The sequence below is a fragment of the Pygoscelis adeliae genome, unplaced genomic scaffold (genome assembly GCF_000699105.1).
Source record: "Pygoscelis adeliae isolate BGI_AS28 unplaced genomic scaffold, ASM69910v1 Scaffold62, whole genome shotgun sequence".
In the NCBI taxonomy this organism is placed as follows: domain Eukaryota; kingdom Metazoa; phylum Chordata; class Aves; order Sphenisciformes; family Spheniscidae; genus Pygoscelis; species Pygoscelis adeliae.
Window position 1 is genome coordinate 3,344,658 of NW_008824401.1, and position 22,620 is coordinate 3,367,277.

The 22,620-nt window shown below is 39.8% G+C and overlaps 1 protein-coding gene across 1 annotated transcript in view; it reads left to right on the top strand.

Annotated features, from left to right (window-relative positions):
* The window catches only part of PEPD (peptidase D), a 160,621-nt gene that overhangs the window by 121,369 nt on the left and 16,632 nt on the right, over window positions 1-22,620 (top strand). Inside the window, exon 13 of the mRNA XM_009320321.1 lies at window positions 18,234-18,418. Within this exon, the coding sequence (XP_009318596.1) occupies window positions 18,234-18,418 (185 nt within the window). The remainder of the gene's footprint in view (window positions 1-18,233; window positions 18,419-22,620) is intronic.

Here is a 22,620-nt window from a genome sequence, read left to right on the forward strand (position 1 = left end):
AGAGCGATGAGGTCTCCCCTCAGCCTCCTTTTCTCCAGGCTAAACAACCCCAGCTCCCTCAGCCGCTCCTCATAAGGCTTGTTCTCCAGACCCCTCACCAGCCTCGTTGCCCTTCTCTGGACACGTTCCAACATCTCAACATCCTTCTTGTAGTGAGGGGCCCAAAACTGAACACAGTATTCGAGGTGCGGCCGCACCAGTGCCGAGTACAGGGGCACTATCACTTCCCTACTCCTGCTGGCCACACGATTTCTGATACAGGCCAGGATGCCATTGGCCTTCTTGGCCGCCTGGGCACACTGCCGGCTCATGTTCAGCCGGCTGTCGACCAACACCCCCAGGTCCTTTTCCGCCAGGCAGCTTTCCAGCCACTCTTCCCCAAGCCTGTAGCGCTGCATGGGGTTGTTGTGGCCGAAGTGCAGGAGCCGGCACTTGGCCTTGTTGAATCTCATACAGTTGGCCTTGGCCAAGAAGATTAAAAAGGTATTTTAATCTTCCACTTTTTTTTTTTTTTTTTAATTCCTTTAATCTAGTGGTGACAGTTGTTACTCTGGTGTGTGTTTACACTGGCAGCCATCTTTTCAGGAAGCTTATGCTAAAGACTGAAGTCAGAGTTTGAGTGAACACGTGTGTCATGCTTTGGTTTGTTTCAAGCATTTTCTGTATTGTACGTGTAAGCTCAATAGAAATCTTCTGTTGAAAAAGATGATGGAGTGTGCGTCTTTGGGAAGGACACTCAATTAGCCTTAAAAAGTTTTAGAAAGCACTGGCTATTGGGTACTTCACTGTATGCCTTTAAATTGAAGGCAAGTTAATTCATCAAGTATGCATTTTCATAGTTGAAACAACTGTCTGACTTGATGAAAATCTTATTTTTCTCCAATTCTGCTTTCAGGGCAGCAAATAAATGCTTTTAGAGCTAACTGCTGCTGTGATTTTGAGTATTTCACTGGTGAAGGTACTTGAGCATTTCTCAGTATTACTAATAGAACAGATTTGAGAAAAATGTACTTAATGTACAAAGCACACTTATCCTTTAAATTTACCATATTAGCTTTCAATCATTGGGTCTTGAGTGCATGAGCTTTCTGGATTGCCAGTCAGAATATACGTAATTTTCCTGTTACACAAGCTGGCAGCAGCACTGTTCATTTGAGCGTCTTGGAAGGGAGTAATAACACTTGAAGCTTATCTGCAAAATGAGACTAGATATTTTGCCATTTTAATAACAGTGTGCATCCTCCATCATCTGCTGTTTCTCCCCTGAAGAATCTTGTTCATGTTCCTCTTCATAGTTTGCTTTGCATTTCAGTGCCGCCTTTAATGTTACATTTAATATAACATTTTTGGCAGTATTTCATGCTAATAAGTTGCAGACTATCTTCAGAACTTGAAAGCTAATATGATGCTGTTCTCAGGACGCTGTAGAGAATTCCTCAGTTTACTTAATGCTTTATTTACAGTGTCAGAAAATAAGGACATATTAAATTCAGTATTTCTGAAAACTAGTTGCAAGGATCCTTTACTAGCTTTGGGAGTTTGAGATTCATAGAGAAACCATTCTTAATGTCTGGCAGAAGATGGGACTGAACTTTCTGTTTTCACTGTGCTTTAGTTGTCTTGCCTGCTTAGAAGAATGGTGCAAATGCATTTACGCTCTTTATGAGACTAGTAATCATTAATTTTCTGGCTACAGAAAGCAGGTTAAACATATGTTCCGTGGACTGGTTCATTGGTTTGGTTCATTTGGTACCTCTGTGTAGTGAAATGCAACCTGGTCCTTTTGCACTCTGTTGAATTACAGATCTGTGTAGAGTCCTGCAACATGCAAAGATTTTCACCGTCTGGAAAAGTCTGCTTTTTAGGTCCATATGGCTTGTACCCTAGTTCTTTTGCAGCTTTTAACCCATCTGTCCACTGATGCAAAAAATCTGACAATATTATTAGGTTTTTCCTCTGATGAGCTCTCAAAAACATACCAAAGGCCAAAGACTCTACTACTGAAATTGGTATGAAACACTTAAAATAGGTAGTTGGCAGAAAAGTATTTACGATGTCTGAAATGAATTTACAATGTTCTAAAGACAGTTCAAACTGAAATGATGAGTTGGATTACAGAGAGATCCTCTTTTACATACAATTTTAAATAATTTTAAAAATCAAATATTATTCAAATAGTTACTTAGTTATTTTGTTTCCAATCACACCCCTTTTCTTACCAAAGGGGACATAGGATATAAAACATTTCTGTGAAAGGCTTTCATAAATCCTTTTAAAGAAATGTATCTGTTTTGTACCTTCCACCAAATTACTTTAAAATGTTTTGGCTAGCTGTTTTAAATGAACACTGAGACAGACAGAAAAGCTGCCATGTCATGTACTGTTGGACTGCTAGTTGAAAGTGGCATTGGATTTCCTGGAAGACTAATACTCCACTGTAGAAAAAGAAGAAATAGAAACACTGACCTTCATAGCATGGTTAGTGTCACATACTTCTCAGGCTGCTGAGAAACCCCAGAGCCTCTCGAAGGGGTGGATGCAAACTGAATGCCCAGAGAAAGCTGTTTCTGTGGGAGAGGCTGCAGCCTCGTTTGTCTCGTTGAGCAAGCCTAATTTGTTAGCTCATTGACTGAAGCACCAGGATCTGCTCCTGGGGGAGCCAGGTACTGTCACAGAAGGGAGCAGGAAGGGATGATGTGAATTCAGCTCTCAAGTGTCTCTTCTCCCTGTCTGACAGGAAGTTAATACTTTAGGTCTCTGAAAAAGGAGGCAGAAAAGCTTGCAGGTTTAGAGGCACTAAATGTCAAACCCAGCCCCATCATGTTTTAGTCAGATTTTCTGAATTATGGAGCCCTTGTTCATTTTGCTATTATTTTTGTTTGTCTTCATTTCTCAGGGTTCCTAAGATCAAAGACAGTCGAGTGACTTGGCTCACGTGGCAGTAACCATTCATAAGAGTGTATGCAGCAGAGTCAGCAACTGTAGAAAATGGTATTTCTCTCCAGCTGCAGAATTGGGGCCTTAATTATGCCTTGTGGCAAAGGGTCACAGGGGACATCTAGTTGTTGTCTTCAGAAGGTTAATGATTCCCGGAGTTTCTCATTGCAAGATAGGGAGCGAGTACTTTAGGGAGAGTCACTAACCAAATACTGGGTTACATAACTGTGTTTATGGAAGGACACAGATTTGCTAGCAACCTTAAACATTTTATATAGATGTGTGTAGTTCAGAGATTTGCATTTTTTTTTTTCTGTTTGGCTCTCATATGAACCTAATTGACACTCGAGTGAAGTTACTTTCTGAGAGATAATAGACCTCCTAATACATTTTGTTTATGCTTCTACATACAAACAGTTGTCATAATTTTAAAAATACTCCAAAACATTGTATTTTATTGTAGAAAAGCATTCATCTGACTACATCCTGTGCATGGTCCAAACATGCAAACAGCTCAAATCACATATATTGGTCTCCCTACCTTCCAACTGAAAGAACAGAATTCCTTCTGCGAGCCAAATAATATATTCTGAAAGTTAAGAAATGCTCTCTGTGGGATTATAGCCCAAGTTCAGTGCAGTCGTCCCAACTCCTGCCACAAACCAAATCTGTTTAAAATAAACGGGGAGAAAGACATATTCAGTCTTGCATAAGCAGCAATTTTGAAACTACTGAACATGGATCTCGTATGAAGACAGCGATGCTTGTCGCTGAAGCCAAAGAGTCAAAAAGGCTTGCTTGTGTGGCAGTGGGATAATTGTCTCTTTCCTACAGTCAGGCTCATGATCCAAAATGTCAGAGAGGAATGTTGCATTTCTACTTAGGGGATATTCTTAATGCGTCAAGTCCATCTGGGTTAAATTTACTCTTCCACAGAACTAAAATACAGGGGCGGATGTGCAGAATATTGACACTTCCATTCACTTTGGTGGCTGAGGAGTCGTGTACTTCTTACTCAGAACAGTGATTTGAGAAACAATTTGTCTTTACATAGATATTCTACATAAAAAGAATTGTTAAAAAAAAGTGAAATTGTAAAGCTAAGTATCCCAAACTTAAGAATTCCAGAAGTTAGTGTCCTAATTCGTCTCACTTCTGCATTATTTTTTAATCTCATTAGATTTACAAAATTGGTTGAGGCACATTAGGTGCACTCCTGGAGTACATCTACCCATTTACTTTCACCTGAAATGAATTCAGCTCATCCATTTCAAAACTCCACTGTGTAAACCAAAGCACGGTAAGTGGGGACAACCAAGAGATTTCTTCTCCAAGGATGACTGGAATTAAAATCTTGTAGATAGATCCATTGTTTCTCCCTCTGCTATCTTCATGCAATGCATATAACAGAAAGAGCTGAGCTAATGAGCAGCTATTCAGTAATTTGTTTTAACCTTTTGTTCTATGCATGGCCCAGAGCTGTTTATTGCCTACTGTTCAAAACCTGCTCTGAATCCAGAATTGTTAACGTCCTCACCAGTTTTTCTCAGAGTGCTCATCATAACAGTATGCAGGTGCTTGGCAGGCAGTAAGTTCTCTTGCACTTCATCTTAGTGATGTGGAAGTGCGCAGCAGTTCCCTTTCTGCAGGCAGTGGCAGACAGGCTGGAGAAGCTAGTGTAAAAGCTATTGACTCACTTGGGATTCCAAGATTGAAATTCATCAGACTCGAGATTTTTTTCAAGGGAGTTGAACATTGCTCTTGCTCAAACCCCAGCTGTTTTGACCTCTGTTACAGCTGTGAGTGCCCAGCCTTTCTGCAAATCGGACTCCAGATTGTCAAGCCAGACACGTGTAAATGAAAGAAAATGACTAATGAACAAATGTAAAATGAATAAATAAAAATAAAAAATTGTGTTTGAAGCAAGTTGCCTAGCATCCTGATGGGAGTCTGAGTCTGAGGCAAGAATGGTTGCTAATTCCCAGTGGCAACAGTCAGGTGCGTTTGCCATGCTTGCTTTTTTGTGAAGTCTCTTGTTTCTTTTCCTGCACACTTTCAGCTTTTGCAACAGATGGAAGAGGAGTTTTGTGAGGAACAGATATCTTCAGTGGTCTAGCAGGAGCTGTGCTTGCCTTGGAGTTAGAGTGTCCTGGAAATAAGGTAGCCCTAGAACTAAATGAACTTGGGGCTTCCTGTGGATTTGCATCTTGTGGTTGGTAGGAAGCTTTGGTTGGTCTGATGGAAGCTTTTCCACTGGGCTGAGGTACTTCTGAGGCTCTCCTCCATGTGAATTCTCCTGTCTGTAATAACGCATGAATGGATGTTGCAGTTTTGCTTGCATCAGGTCTTCTGTCTTTTAGCCAGCTGCCTACATTACAAAATGTAGCACTGGGTCTATTCCTCTGGTGAGTGTCATTGAAAATCTCCACAAGGTTTTAACAGTTTTATTGTAGAACTGAAAAAGGCAGCATCATCAAAAAAGCCTTGCTACTATTGAAATCCCATCTAAAGGAGTAGGTGGTCATGTAACTAAAGGACTGGACGGTAACACGTCAGCACCAAGGGTCCAAGCAAAGCTCGCATAGACAGCATCAGTTGATATTGCCTAACTCTGGAGTCCTTGATGCTGTAACCATAAAAATACTGCTTTTAGTGTAGCTCTCCCCCACGCCTGTAATTGCCCAGGCTTAAAAAAGCGAACTGTGGTGGAAAAAAAAGTATCGTGAGGCACAACATCAGTAGGCATAAGGCTATATAGTGTAATGGTTAATGGCAAGGTGTGAGGTCTCAGCTCTAATGTCTGTAGTACCTCCAATGGACAACCGTCATGGCAGCAGTTGAAAGCTTGAACTGCAGAGGTAGATTAGACCCTTTTGTGAGCTAGTTTGACGTATTTGTTGATAGTGGAAAGATCTGAAGAACTTGAAAGGGCACATGTGCATTGTTCCCAAATCCTGTCTCACTTCATTCTTTATCCCGGTCACATGAGTTAGATCCAGTGTCGATGTCCAGCTTTATTAACTATCATTTGTCATGTTACACCTGGGAGATGAGTATTGTTTGCTCTTTGTCATTAATATAAATCTATTTGAAGAAACATGTAAAAAACATTGGTTTTGCTGAAAGTCCCTCTCTGAAACTTCTAGAAAACAACTTGTTGAAGAAACATGATTAGCTTTGAAGTTAGCCCTACTCTGAGCCAGGGTTTGGACCAGATACCCTCCTGGCATCCCTCCTAACCTAAATCACTCCATGACTCTAAATATGTTCTGAAACGTGCAAATGAAAATGTCAGTGATGTGAGAAAAAGAGGTGTTGATGAGAATCAGTGCCTGTGTGCTCAACTCTAGCTCTTAACAGGGGAGGTAGTACTTTGCAAGCCAACAGACAGTGATGTGCTTCAGCTTTTGTGCATGAAGCACATTCATACTTAACCCAGCTTTCAGTATCGCTCTGTTCTCATATGGTTGCTTTACTGTCAGTGATGCATACGAGTCTGATAGTGTTTGGGAAGTTACTATGGAGTAGCTTCTTTTTTAATCTTTAGCAAATGACTGTGTATTTATACCATGTCCAGCCTCTCCAGTGATTTCTGCTATTTATTATTTGGATTATTATCTTGAGCATTTAGAGAATATTAATAATTAGAGTTCTATAAATTTAATTCCTAGTTGATGAGGAAAGTGTGGTTTCTACATATAGAAAGTTTCTATATAGAGTTTCTATTTACAGAAACATTGAAGTTTCTCAAATATATTGAATCTGCTACTGTGTTGAGAAGAAATAAAAAGGAAGTATGCTTATCTTTAAGCTTTGCAATTAAAGCTATTTTGGATTAATGCACTAGATCATAAACAGAGTCTTTAAGATTGATGAGCTAAATATTGGAGCAATCACATACTTTCCATTTTCATCCCTTTGCAGTTGCACACTGGGACCTCCGAACATTCCTCTCTGTCTTCTCTGTGGAGTAATAGAAAGTCACAGGAGAAGGGGAAGGAAGGGAGCTTGTTGTGCTTAGCATTCCTGGTACTACTGCAAAACTTGTGTATGTTTAAAAAAACGAACAGAAAAAACTTTTTTCAGTCTCTAAGTTATACATGTTAGTATTTGGGGGGAGAGGGAGAAAGAATTAAAACACCTCGATCAGTAAGGTCTATTGTCCTAAATTCCAGTTTAAAAAAAAAGATCTCTTTGTCTAGCAAACTGCTCCCAAGGAACAGTTGAGTAAGGCCAGGTTGGCAGCCACTCAATTCCCTATCTCTACATTTATATGATTTAAAAAGCTTGTATATCCAAAGTCCCCATTGAACCAAAATTGCATTCAGACATTAGCTGCACAGCTGGGAATATTTGCTGATTGATGTTTGTTTGTTTCAATAAAATGAAAAATAAAAAATAGTTCCAAATATGCACAGAAGTTGTTGTTCACCAAGTCAGTTTATGTGCAGTGTGAAAGCTTTCCTCCTCGGGACACTGACATTACTGTAGGGTCTCCCTGTAGGATTTGTATCTCTGCGTTTTTTCAAGTTGGAGCTCATGCTCAGGGGTATATGCATATCCCCAAGTCCTGCATTTTACTGTCCAAGAGCGTGAGTATTGTGTTGCCTCTGGTTTTCAGGCTTTGCTTTTCTGATAAATGTTGTTAAGGAACATCTTGAAAGAAATTTCCGTCCCAGGACTAACATCTCTGATAATGGAAGATGGAGGTTTCTCCATATTAGGACTGGAAGATTCCTTGCCTGTTTATAGCTTTCCCAGAACTCAAGTTTCACATAAAGACATAGGGTCTTTAAGATGTTAAATCCTTTCTTCCAGGATCAAAGATCACCCATTGCAGATTTCATTGATGCCAGGATTGCCATATAATCTTTGAGCAAGAAAGTATAGTCAAGTACACTTCAAAATCAAGTACAGCCAAAAACATTTCAGGCAAAGAAGTAAACCCATGTGTCAAGCAAATAAAACATCCTTTTATTAATCATGTAGATACCAGCTGATCCTTAGAGCCTGCCAGGAATGGGTCCCCTTTTGCTGTAGGTGCTGAATAAATGCAAAGAAGTAAGTAGTTCCCAAAAGACCAGGTCTTTTGAGGTAAAGAAGCTGAGAGGAGAGGGTTGGAGCAAACAGCCAGTGGGCGCAGGCCAGCAGCTGTCTGGCTTGGACTACAGAAAGTTCTCTGTAGCTGATGGTTCCTCCTCTGTCCCTGCTCCAGCTGCCTCACCAGGTCAAGTCTTGCATTTTGCAGTTGAGAACAGGTGTCTGAAGGTGTTTCTCTCAAGTTAGCCGTAACCCTTCCACTCTGTCATTTCTTTCTAGTGTTCAGTAGATTTAGAGCCAAAGTGTGTGAGGTGCAGAACGATTCAGAGAAAGACCTACAGAAGGGTCTAATGTCTAACTCTGAGGCCTTTCTTTAAAGACCAGGAGACAAAGTCCTTTGGAGTTCACTAGGATGGAACGTGACAACGCCATGGTGTGCCACCTGCCATACACAACCTTAAAACCAGGCTGAGCATGTTAGTATTTAGGTTGCTGCTGCAGTCATGCCTAGAGTTTGAGTGTTGGCCACTCCTCTTTCTGGTTTCCCCTTGGTGGCAGAGGGTCAAAGAAAGCCTTGTGTATTTGTAGGTGCAGGATGCTAAACAAAGTTAATCCCACCTGGTCTTGATCTCTGTCTTCTGGGCAGCTGTAACTGCACAAGTGTTGAGCTGCTGTGTGAAACCCTATGCCCACTTTTTGTGCCTTTCTCCTGATTTCTTCAATTTTCGTTCATTGGTGTAGCTTCCTAACCACTTTGCAATGGAGGGGTGAGCCTTAGCTGGTTTCCCCATGTACATCCTTCCAAGGAATGTTGTCAATTAGAAGGAGAAACCAAAGCAGCCACTTTATTTTCCAGTGTTTTGCCTCCTCCCTGTTTGCCTGCTGCTAAAGGATTCAAGTAGCAAAGCTCATGAAAGTAGATAGAAGCCCAGGGACTTTAGGGGGTGAATGGTCTGTATTTTTGTACAGCAGAATGTAAATTTTGGATGGTGTGTACTCCTGAAAACATTTTGGTATGTAAATATTGAGGCACAGTTCTTTCAGTGAGACTGTCAGGAGGAGGTAGGTTCAGTACCGGTTTTACAGATAACCTATTTTATATTACAGAAAACGCTGTGATTTGAAATCAAAGTAGCAGTATGATGTTAGTTCTATGTTCTAATAACATGTCTCTAACAAAAAAAGAATAGTGGAGAATTTAGCTCAGGTAGGGTAGTACTAAGACCAGGGATTAGAATAACCCAAATAATTCAAGGACTGTTTAATTGGAAACTAATAGCTAGGGTATTTGCCATAGCAGATCTTATTACTGGCAGTTGTTTCTGTTATTAAGTTGAGCAGAGTTGTGCTTAGGAACATATGCAAATTAAAAATTTGCAACTTCACAGATTACTACTTCTTTTTGTTCATGACAGTTCTGTAACTTCTTTAGAATTCAGATTTATTTTTGTTTGCTACTCTTTTGAATACTGCTTTAGAGTAATTGTCACTGTATTCAACCAGGATTAAAATTTATTATACCTAAAGAAAATAATTGTAACTGTTACTAATATTTATTCCTTCCAAGTTAAGTAAAAGATTCTCATTCACATGCAGTGGGTGTTTTTTTGCATGCAAGTCATTTGAGTTTTATTTTATGTAGTCCGGAGTTGTACTTAGTAGAACACCATGTGGGCACACTTGCCTGTTGTGCTGTATAAAAACAGTAGCTAATTTTGATGAATTTTTAGAAAGAAATTGGACTGTAAACTGGACCTTTTGACAATAGCACAACAGGGAAGGGTGTGAGAGCACAATCTATTTTACAGTTTGTATAATTTCAAAATGCCCATATGAATTATTCCCATTCAGATTGTCATGTTTTAGGCAAAGTGCTGATGATCATTATTAATCTGCTGTAATATCTGAAGCAAAACAATTATTCTCAGAAATAAAACACTAGTGAGCGAAGTTGAAGATTTTATACCAATTCCTCTGAAGAACAAATGCTTTCAGGGCATGTTGTAACCAGTACTTGATATTCACAAATCCTGTTGAATGACACCCCAGTATTATTTTCCCCCCTTGCAGTTAAGAATGTGTTATTGTGTTCCAGACACATTGGAAAGTAAATCTTGTCAATATATGTTTTAAAAAGCTATTTGTAGTCTGCTCTCTGTTCTCTATTGAATGGAGTTGGCTGTATTTTTATTGCTAGCATTGATGTTTGTAAGTAATTTTCCCTTTGAACACCCGCTCTCTGAGACTGACCCAGAAAAGGTAGTATAGCTTTCTGTGGTAAGTTAATTCCGTTTTTGTCAGTATAAATGGTTAAAGCATCAGCCACCACTTAGGAAATAAAAGCTGAAGGAACTAAAGGATGCACAGACAATGCTGACAATCAAGTTGCAATCCTTGATTCTTGCAAGATATTATTAAATAAAAACGGTGTCATGGATTACTGGAGTTCTCATTGTTGGACATGTAACCTAACCTTGCCCAGAATAGCAGTAACCTATGGCAAGAGGTGAAAGAAAAAGGCAATATTTTCTGTCAAATTCAGCAGATTCTCTAGTCCCTCTGTGCAAGCAGCAATCTGTTGAAATGCAAGATTTCAGACTGCGAGTCTCACTGCAAACCTTCTGGGAGCTGCTCTTCCCCACTTGTGACTAACGCACAGGAGCTGACCCATGCATACAGTGACCACTGCAACGTTAGGAAGACTAAAATAACACTGAGTTATTTCCAAGTGTATAAAACCAGGCACTTTAAAACAGTCGGGCCTTTCTGCCCTGAAGTCCCTCTCGTGTGGAGGTCTCTGAGCAGCCCTTCTGGGGGCAGTGTCTGCAGGAGCTGCTGTGGTTCAGGGGCAAACCTGCAGCTTTCCAGCCCGGCTGCACACATGGGTTTTTCCACTACTTGCAGTGGTTCTTCAAAGGTGCTGCTTGTACAAAGCAAATACATTTCAAAGTCTTTACAGACTTAGAGCCTAAAGTGGCTGCAGTTTTTTAGCCTTTCTCTAGTGAATGGTTTTTGGTTTAAGGCTATTTTAAAAAGAAATCCTTTTTTCCTAATTGTAACAGGTTGTAATATTGTAACATTGTACAATTCTGATTTTAACAGTGACTTTGGGGAAAATAACCAGCTTTTACGTGGTCTGATGTGCATGGATTTTCTCCCAGTTCAGTATTCAGGAAATGCACTCGTTCTACATTGTAATTTGAGTTGAAGTACAAAGTTCGTGAGTCCTCTGATCTTGACACTGCATCAGCCGTAGCTGTCAGAGTGCAAACCTGCTAGACATAGATTATGCTGTTTGCCCTGAATCTTATCTAAACAGAGTCTTTTCTAAGCTTCAAATATTGATAAGTTTCCACACCACAATCACTCCCTCCAAGCACTTCCCTCCTTCCCCCAGTCTTTTTTTCTCTTCTTCTCAACGTACACCTATTTGGAAGGAATGTGCAGTAAAATTCATAGTGTCTGCCAGCGCTGCTCAATCCCAATGCTGTATCTTTCCAGACATGGAAAAAATCCCTCCTCTTGCTCCACATCTGCATCTATTCAAATTGCTTTTCTTAAGGTTTCAGCATGGGAGACTGTTATCTTGATGTTGCCTCTGACATGTTACAGATCATCATATGCAGGGTTTATAATGGGGAGGATGGGTTTACCACTAAAACTAATCCATGATACTGATGCAAAAGAAATATTGCAATACAGCTGAATAGCGCAACGCTATTCAGCCTTTTGAAGAAGAGGTCCGAATTTCAGAGGCAATGGGGAGTCATCTCTGTTTCCCTTCGGTAACTCCTGCTCCTGTCAGGCAGGTGCATCCTACTGGGGGATTGAGGGATAGTTTTTGAAGGAGGCCATCCTGGTTTGGAGCTATGGCACTGGAGCTCATGGCACAGAGCAGGCTGAAGTCTTGTAATCCCTGCAGTCAGAACTGCAGGTATCTGACACTGCAGCTAATTCAGTATAGTTCCCATCACTTTTTTAGCATGGGAAAGTTAACAGGCTCTTCTCATCATACGGCAGCCGGTTGCAGCCATGCCACCACTGTAAAATACAGCCTAAAATTGCATCCCTGAATTAAGCATCCATATAGCCATCTAATGCTGACTCTGTGAGGCTTATCTGTGTAGTTATCTACGCAGTATATGAAGCTTTGAACAGCTTCACTGTTGCCCAAACATTGTCAGTGTCTGAGTACCGCATTTTGGTTTCTCACTCTCTGATTCCTCACCCCATTGCAAAGCTGCCTTACCTGGTGCTACATGAAACCAAGCTCAAAAACTGAGCAACTACTGAATATTTCATCTAGTGGGCCAAAAGGAAAGCATGAAAATCAGAAATACAACAAATTATTTTCTAGCACCCAAATGAAGAGGAAAGAAATAATTGGTTTTAGTATTTAAACAATGTTTTGGTTTGTTTTTTTTAAACTGTGTTTGATTGGAATTTTTAAGGACCTATTGTATTATGTCTGATATGGTCACTGTGTGTTGGCAGATTTTAATCTGTTCCAGTGGTTTGCTGGCAGGACAGGGATTGCGTCTTATGTCTGCATTTCAGTGGCACTGCCAGGGGACATCGGGCCTTTTGCCCTTGTCTGTGGACACTCAGAAATTAAATGTAACTTAACCTTAGCACAATTTGGGGAGAAGTTACTACAACCTTGCCATACTATTTTTTTTTAGTAAGATTGTGACATCTGTGCTGGCAAAAATACCCCACCCTACAACAACAAAAAAACTCTGCTAAATCATTTGTGGTTTAATCATTGTCACATTACAACCACAAAGTACCCTAAGTAGCGGCCAAAACAATCCTGCTAGGCCTTTTCAGAGCACTTTCCAACCAAAGTGGCTAAATACCATGCAGTAATTCTAAATTACTTTTGTATGCTGTTTCTACTTTATGTTCTTGAATAGCTTCTAATAAAACGTCGGAAAATAATCACTGGAATGAAAATACCAGTGCGTTAACAGCAACTGAGGAACAGTTTATAGTGTGATGTGTTACAACAACTCATCTTTTTAATTCTACTGTTTAAAAAGTTATGGTGTGTTTGTTAAAAGATAGGGATGCTTTTGATTTCTAGTTTCACTAGAAGTGTTTCTTTTTTTTTTTGAAAAAAATCTTCCCTATCAATAGTGCGATCAAAGAGATCACAGATTATTGCAGAGATCCTTATATGATGTTTCTGAGTCCCTAAAACATGATTTTTTATCTGAAATTTGGTGGTTTTGGCAAACAGATAATTAGAGAGGAAATATTTTCAAGGCAGTAAAACAATACCTATTTTATCTTTTTCTTTTCTGTCACACTAGTATCTAAGAATATCAGATAACATTCAGGTTGATGGGAATAAATTTTTAAAAAACCCTTGTAGTAAACTTAATGCCTTCAGTTTGCCATTTTTAAACACAATACTTCACACATCTGCAAACCTCTGCTGTACTGTTAGCATAGTATCTGAAAACTAATAGCCTCTGTAGTTATATATTGTTTAATTAATCCATGATCTGTCACACTTCATTATTGGACACATCCACTGTCTGGTCGTCTCTGTGTAGTTCACTCTGTATCTCAAGGGATGTCGAACACTTTGGTTGGTGTAAAACGTGCTTTTTGTCCTGGCTTCTTGCCCAAGCACATGCTGCATGGCAGGTAACGAGTCACAACCTAACGAGCCTTGGTAACTGAGCTTTCCTGGGGAGCCAGTTGCTGGTTCAGTGACCTGTATTACCCAGTATCTCGTTTGGCAGAGAATTAAGAATGGAGCAGACACACCATCAGCAGATTTTCCTGAGTGCAGACTCATTTTGGTACAAGCTGTCAAAGTCCAAGGACCCTCCAATCTAGCTTTCTAAACCTCATCTGTCGGTGGAGTATAATTGGTTTATAAATTGGCTTAAAGATAATAATGGAACTAACCTTTTTACACAAAAAGCATGTCTGCAACTATGATAAACTTCTCCAAAGCTTAAAAATAATAGTCCTGAATAATGTATCAGTGAAACATCCTAGTGGGAGATTGGTGGTGGGAGGTTAGTGCAGGCTGGTGTTGCAAAACAGTCAGCCGTTGCAGTAACTCACATAACTGATGTTAGAGCCACTTGTATGGAAGTTGTTTTGTTGTGGTTTTAGTGGGTTTTTAACTGCTTTTTCTCGCTACAAGAATGCTAATATGGTGTTTGACTTCTGCTGCGTCAGCTTGCGGCAGGTAACAGAGCTCTCCACCGGACCACGGTCAATCCAAAAAACTGAAGTGCCTGAACATCAAGTAACCTCTATGAATTAAGGATTCTTTGTACAAAATGTTGTTCATTCAGTTTTGTTTAGTTGGTTGTTTTTCTTCGCGTCTGCAAATGCTGTCCTGTTCAGCAGATTGTTCCCTGGCTGTGTGCAGAGAGGCTTCTTTATTATCATTTTCTTTAAAATGCTAAAGCTATCCACACATAGATGTGTGCACAGACATCTGAGCAGAATATAGACATCTCTGTGCTTTAACACAGGGATTCACGTATCCGCACTGCAAATCCTTCTGGCACATCCAGATTGTTGAATTGCACATCATGTGCAAGTACCAAAAAGTTCTGTTCATGTCTTTCCTAGTCAAGTTAGCTGTGATATTTAATTTGTCCTTCCTTCTCTGCTTCTCGCAATTATTGGAAGTTCAGTATGCACATAAGAAAAATAGATGGGCAGAATTTGAGGACTTTTGCTCTTAGAGTATACTTACTAGTTAATTTAAATGAGAGTTGAGTGCAGACATGCAAGCCAGTCCAAGGGACAGCTAGGTTTGCGTAGGCCGTTGTATTATGAAGATCCCCATTGCCAGATAAACCCAGCACAATTTTAGGTTTAAAATAAATTTGAGGAGTTGTATATCTGTCTGCTGTATGTTAAGTGTATACAACATATGAACATGCTTTATGTATAAAATATACTAAGATCTTTCTTGAATTAAGATGGCTTCCTTTCTTCAGTAGATTGTGTTCTGTACTTTTAAGTAATTGCCTTATTACTGTAAAGTAGTTGTTTCTTTTAACAAAGTTGATGTTTTTGAGATTATAAGGATACTAGGAAATGTTTGAAGATTTGCATTTAGATCCTCTTTCTTTGTCAAATTGCCTGCTTAAAAAAAGGGGGGAAAACCTGTTGGTACCCTATTATTAAAGTTTGTTCCTAGAATGATGGGAATCAGCTCATATCAAACCAGACAAGGATATCACCATTTTTTTAAGTGAAGACCAGTAAGGTCACTCCACTTAGTTCACTGTCTCTAGTCAGCTCAAAAATATCCTCATATTTTGTCATAGCACACTAGTAATAGTCTGTGTATGTATGACTCTACAATGCTTGTAGGTTAAGTGGTTTGGAGGGGGGTGCAAAATACCACCACACTGTAGTCATAGTAGAATAAAATGTGAAGCCAGACAATAGTATAGAAAATGCAATCTATCTATAAACCTTTTATTTTTAATTAAGACTATTTGAACACCTATTTACTTGTAAAAAGATTTGTACTATTTAGCAGGGCACCTCCAGCAGTAGTTTAATTTCCCTCCAGACAGAGCTGTCCCAGTGCTATCTGCAGCTTCTGCAGCATGCATGAAAGAGCCGGAGCTGAGTACTTCCCATCTCTAGCAAAACTGATGGCACCATCTAGGAGATAAGAGTGGTCCAGAGTCGTTTTGCTGGGCTCTGTCCGAAGCACTGCCCTCGTTCCAAGAGAGAGCCCAAAGCTGCAGATTTTCCATCCAGCCTCATTATTTATTTTGCAGTAGAGCTTTTTGTTGTCCTTAGTCTCTAACAAAATAGATAAGATGAATAAAAACCAAAACAGATAGACAACACGGAGCTCTGGGTGGGAGGAGGAGAGGGAAAATATGTTTTTTCCCAATGAGAGAAAAAGAAAAAAGTAGAGGGGAGGGAAGGAGGGGCTCTATTGGATTTGCTCAGTGCCCAGAAATACTCAGGATTTACAACCACAGCAATCTTTTCAGTTAGGGCAGTAGTGTCATTCATTTGCTGTATTAAACTTCTGCAGACAAATGGATGTGGTTTTGGTGTTTTCATTTCTGATCAGTTTAATCCTTGTATCTCTTCCTTAGTTTGATAAAGGTCGTTGTATCTCTGTGAGTGGAGTCTGTGGGTTTGGATTGAGACGAATAGTTACCAGCGCAGCTGTAGAGGGAAGCTGTATTACAAACAGCAGGCACCTCATCTTCAGTTCTTCTCTCAGGCACCTCATCTTAAGTTGATTCAGAGCATCCGGGATGTGGTTGTGTTTTGTCTTACAGTAACAGAGTTCTGACCTTCATTTATATCAAAAGAGGATGAGGCTTCAAATAGTTGACCAGGGTCAGATGTTACATGTGGCTTTGCAGTCATGGGGATGAAAATAGAAGACTTGTAGTAATATTCAGCTAAGAAATCATGGAAGAGATCTCAAAAGAACATCTAGTGTCCCCAGGAAGAATATTAAAGACTTTTAGAGCAGTTAGAGTTGACTGCAAAGTGCAGAAGCTGAACTGGGAGTTTCACACAGAAATTCTGTATTCCCACAACCACAAAATAAACAGGAAACCAACTGTGATTCAGTAATACTTCCAGTTTAGTATCAGTAATATCAGTGTGATAGATTGCAGTGATTTCAATTTATCATGCAATAGATTGGAGCCTATTGTGAGATAGCTGTGAAACACAGATGAATCTAGAGAAGGGGAAAATTGCAATACAATCAATGTTTAAAAAGATAAAAAGATAAATTCTTGTAAAATATAATTACGTTGAACATAGTTGTCAAAGAACAACTGGTTATAGTTGCATTAATTCTTACTGAAGGAAGAATCTAAATTCCTTTTTAAAGGAGGGAAAACACAAAACCAGCACATTTTGAACAGGAAGACTGCACATATATTGTGGATGAGCATCACGCACCTGGGCACTGTTGGCTTTTGTGAGGAAACAGCAACCGAGAGTTTGTCCAGCGTATTGTGCCACACACCTCTGTCTTGTGGTCTTGCTTGGGCAAGGAAGGTGCTTCTTCAGCTGCACGCATGCAACAGGCTAAAAAGTTTGAACTCTGAGTAATCTGGTGGGGAAAGGGAGGCTGCCTGTTAACTAACTTACACGCTGAGCTGATTACCAGTCAGTGTTAATGGGAGAGTAAAGGTGTATCGGTTTCTGTGTCGACAATGTGCAAGACAGAGCAGCCACTTGCTCTGCAGTTTGTTTCTGACCTTTATATCAGAGCCATGTAAGACAACTGAATTTTATTTAAGCACTCCCATAAGATGATTTTATTTCAGCCTTTGAAGCCTCAGTACTTTCAGCAAAAAGTGCTAATGTAATTATGATATGACATTCATGTTCACAAGACCCTAGACCCGCGTGTTTAACTGGATTAAAGCAAATGGAACTTGATGGGGTTTTGGCCTTAAAAATTGCTCATTTTTTATTTATTTAATCATGCCAAAATTGAACAAGGAAAATATTCTTCTACTGTACCTTAGCCCTAGTTGTCTTGACTCTGCAACCGCTCTGTTGATGATGACTCAAAGCCATGGTGAACTAATTAAGACAGTACTGTGTTACTAACAAAAGAGCTGCTTTCTTCCTCCCTCCTCCTCCCAACAGTTTGTCAAACAAAATTGTATCCTATACCAAAATAATAGAAATCTAATGTATCCTGGCACTCTGTCTCTAGTCAACCAACAGTATTTTGTAATGCTGTTTTAGTACGTGTATTAGAAGACTTGTGTTTTACACAGCCCATTAACACAAGGGAATCATTAATTTCTGGAGAATGTCTTTGCCAGAAAGATGTGGGCTTTAAATCTTCTACATACATAGAAAAGCACTGTCCATCTCAAATGTTCTAAATGGTTATGATCATTATTGAAAATAATAGGGATAGTAACATTTTATGCTCTGCATTTTAAATTACTGCATTTTACAGTTGACATTCTTTTAGAAAACTCACTGATACGTTTGCATTTGCATAGACATGCTTAGATACAGTTTTTCATGTGGATCTGGATTATAAGGTGCTGCTGTTTCTCTTGTTTGTAGTTCTCTGTGCTTCGCATGCATGTTAAGATAATTGTCTTGTTTAAAGTATTTTTGTGCTAATGTGGTTGCTCTTTCCACCTTTATTTTTTATATAAACAAGGGGCACATGTGTTACATCTGCTTTTTGAAAGTCGTCTTTAAAAACTTTTAGCAATAGTTAACTCAGCTGTTTGTTTCTGCTCTCTAAGGGGTCGCCTGGCCTGATATGCACCGTCTGGCTGACAGAGTCCATCTGGAGGAGTTGACTAAAATTGGCATTCTGAAAGGCAATGTAGATGACATGGTGAAGGTTCATCTGGGTGCAATATTTATGCCACACGGACTTGGACATCTACTTGGAATCGATGTGCATGACGTTGGAGGCTACCCAGAGGTTAGTGTTAGTCCATTCTCAACTGCCTTGCAGATTAACCCCTCTCAATTCAATCAGCATTTCTCTTAGTTTATGTATGATTAGCCAGTTGCATGTTCTCAGAGGTGGAGCAGATGTGCATTTAAGTGTCTTTTTCTGGATGTGGTATTTTATGCAGTTTAATTTAAGGGAATGTATTAGTTCATTAAAACATAAATTGCTTATGGGGAGAATTCAACTGATGCCGCCCTTTGGGCATTCTTAATCTGTTCAATTTCTACATACGTTGCGTTGTTCTTCCACGAGTCACTGCTGTAACATATATCACTCAAGCATACCCTATGCTGTGACAGAGAGCATCTCGGTCTACCTGAGACCTGTAGTGGGAAGACTCACTTGCTCCATTCTAGATGTGAGACAGCTGTGGGAGCCCACTGCTGCACCTGGGCTAGTAAATCCCGATGGCTGTGTTATATGGAAACAAGCTGGCTCATATTCCTGTCTTGAACTTTGATCTCCAGTGTCAACATGAGCACCAATGTAGATGTGTTGTCCTGGAATGAGAATAGAAAGAAAAAATCCATCAAGTCTTCCAAATGTGAAAGCATAACCTCTTGTATTCTGAGTTTCTGCAGAAAACACAGAACGATTACCTTTTTCCTTGAATTAACGTGATGGTTCATGACTGCGGTCTGAAAGCAGAATGGGTAAAATTCTGTAACCAATGAATGGTTAAGATGTTTGCAATGATACTAACAAAAAAACCCAAACCTCTAAGAGGAATTGAACTTAAGGTTTGAATAAAGAAAGGAAGTTTACAGCAGCTTCAGAGAGATTTCAGAAGGATTTTCTGTATGTTATGTTTTGGTTATTTGAGGCTACCTCTTTAAGGATTTTCAATATGAAATTTCAGTATGAAAATGGATCATTTGCCTTCTCTTTTATGTAAGATGTTCTTTTACAAGAACCCGAAAAAGAAACTAAGAACTATTTAGGTAAGGTTTAAACATATTGTGGAGCTTGTTCATGTTGGGTGGACAGGCTACATAACAGCTGCTATGACTGGGTTCACTTTTGCAGACAGGGAAGAAACAGTATATAATATTTGAGGGTACTTGTTATGTTCACAATATAATTATTGTTGAGACACAATACTGTGATGACAATGTATTGGCATCAGCCAATAACTTGTATGTAATAAAAATGAAACAAAAATCAAAAGCAACCCTATTCTGTTTTTAAGGTTTCTTCGCTCACTAATACAGAAAGGATGGATGTTTCCCCCTCTGTGTCTCCCAAGTGCATTCTTTCTGTGTACAAATAGAGGCACTCAGCAAAGCACAAGGGATGTGATTACTTAGAAAGTTCATGGACTTCAAAATCCAGGACCCCGATGTTGCATGTCTTTGCTTAGACTGTTTTCGCTTGTGTTTTGAATAACCTTTCTGAATTTGGTGGACTTACGTAAACTGGAGCACATGTTCAAGACTTGGTAGGGTAAAGAGATAACTAAATTTTAGGAACAAGTAAGAAGAATTGTGAGAGTGAAAAGTACCAGGCTTGGGTTTTATTTAGAAACTGTATGCTTTGAAGGTTAGAGCAAGTACCTTAATTTCAAGGGAGATTTCTAGAACTGATTTTTGGGGAGCATAGAGCAGCAGACCCTATACACTTTCCATCTCTCAGCAGGTTTCAGTAGTGTGGCATATGAGCTACAGAATCAGTTTTTTGTAACTAATTTTTATTTACATATGACCAAATTTACAACTGTTAATTATCCAGTGTATTTTATAATTTAAGGGTCATTTTTCTGAAAGCAGACCAATCTATCCACAGTTTTGAAAGAGCAACCTGTTATAGATAAAAATGGGTTTAGGGATTGTATTGTCAAATGAGTTAGGCTCTCCACTTTCATGCTTAACATGTAAAAATACCAGAGCTCTATGCAGATAGAGAATTATATACCTGCAAATGGCCAAGAAGGCCAACAGCATCCTGGCCTGTATCAGAAATCGTGTGGCCAGCAGGAGTAGGGAAGTGATCGTGCCCCTGTACTCGGCACTGGTGAGGCCGCACCTTGAATACTGTGTTCAGTTTTGGGCCCCTCACTACAAGAAGGACGTCGAGGTGCTGGAGCGTGTCCAGAGAAGGGCAACGAAGCTGGTGAAGGGTCTAGAGCACAACTCTTATGAGGAGCAGCTGAGGGAACTGGGGTTGTTTAGCCTGGAGAAAAGGAGGCTCAGGGGAGACCTTACCGTGCTCTACAACTACCTGAAAGGAGGCTGTAGCGAGGTGGGTGTGGGTCTCTTCTCCCAAGTAACAAGTGATAGGATAAGAGGAAATGGCCTCAAGTTGTGCCAGGGGAGGTTTAGGAAAAATTTCTTCACCGGAAGGGTTGTCAAGCACTGGAACAGGCTGCCCAGGGAAGTGGTTGAGTCACCATCCCTGGAGGTATTTAAAAGACGTGTAGATGTGGTGCTTAGGGACATGGTTTAGTGGTGGACTTGGCAGTGCTAGGTTAACGGTTGGACTTCATGATCTTAAAGGTCTTTTCCAACCCAAATGATTCTATGATTCTATTCTGTGATTCTAAATATTAAAATTCCTTGTTTGTGTAGACGTGCAACTGCATTCTTACATTAAGAATGTTTGCATGGCTAATTTACTTTCAAAATCCAATGCTAAATAACAAATTTCCTGAATATGGGGGAAGCATTTATGTAAACTCATAAACAAATAGATAAAGTCCTGTATTTGCTTATAAATGTGCATGTAGATAGAGGGGGGCATCAGCTTAGTTTGAAAAACAATGAATTTGGGGTTCTGAAGAAGGGCAGCCCCTTTAAACTCTCTCTGTGGCATTAATTCCTTGTCTGTTAGACCCGTCACTTCTCTCTGACCCGAAGTATGAGGTTCCTTATATTGGGTCATTTGACTAAGGTGAGGTCGGGAGCACCTGATGGCGGAAAACCCACATCAAAGCCGGTCGATGGGATGAACTTCATTAGGCTTGAAGCTCTAATGGGAGGCACGGTCCCTGCCCATGGCAGGAGGGAGCCGTAGGGCTGCAGTGCTGGGGCAGCACTGGAAGGCTTCAGGGGACATGGTTTTCCCCAGGTAAATCTAAACATGAGCAATTGGACACCTCTCACCTGAGTGTGATACATGTCTGTATTAAATGGGAGAAGGCTTTTTGTCTGTGTCTTGTTGTTTCATGAGAAGATGCATTTTGAAGACATCTAGTACGCTGTGGAGTGATTTTTGATGCATTTTAAATGTTTATCAGCTAGCGAGATTTTCACAAGGAATTTCATAAAGCCATTTGTGTGTTTATTGTACACTGAGCCCATGCCTGTAGTATCATGCTCTTTTTTCTAGCTGGTTAAGAAGCAAGTTATTTGCTTTTGGCTGAGGGAATTTCTGGGAGTATTATAAAGGATTTTTTAAAAATAAAAACTTTCCAAGTGGATATTATTCCATTATTTTTCCTCAAGTGTAAACAGTTACATTTGGAATAATACAATAAGCTTTAATTTCCTAATTTTTATCCGTCACAAAGTTTTGTGTGTTCCAAAAAAACTATTTCCAGACATTGTTAGCTTAGATTAGTTATTCATTAGTAGCCAAAAATTTCTTTTTTCAAAATTGGCAATAATAAGTTTTCATCTTTTCCAGTAAGCTGCTTTCACATGCAGCATTGAACAAGCACTTTCTTCCTCTTTGACAAACACTGTAAAAAGCTTGCACATTTTCTGCAAAGGATACTCTGGGATATTAGAAAAATATAACATTTCCCTTCCTTTTTCTTGCCATGATAAAGAATAATTGGTTTTGGCCAGCAATAAATGCGGCTTAGCAACTATGTTTAGGGCAAGATTTTTAAAAGACCGTAACCACCAGTATTTCCCATTGAAGCATGTAAGTAAATGTCCTGATTTTCAGAAGTACTTGGCAGTCAAGAGCTCCTTCGGGAATTGGGTCTCCTGCAGTGTACCGTGGTATTCCTTGTGGGGAAACCGAGCATTGAACACTTCTTTGAAAATCTGTCTGCTTCTTTTAAGGGTCTAACTACAACTTGAGCAGTTCTGAAAATCCAGCCCCAGTGGTACTAATCACTTCAGAAAATCTGGCCCTTAGTCAGACAGAGCTAGCTTCAAAGGGTGAAAACTCCACTGGGCTTAGCTTCAGCTGTAAAATTTAATCATGGAGATGGTTTTCCCACA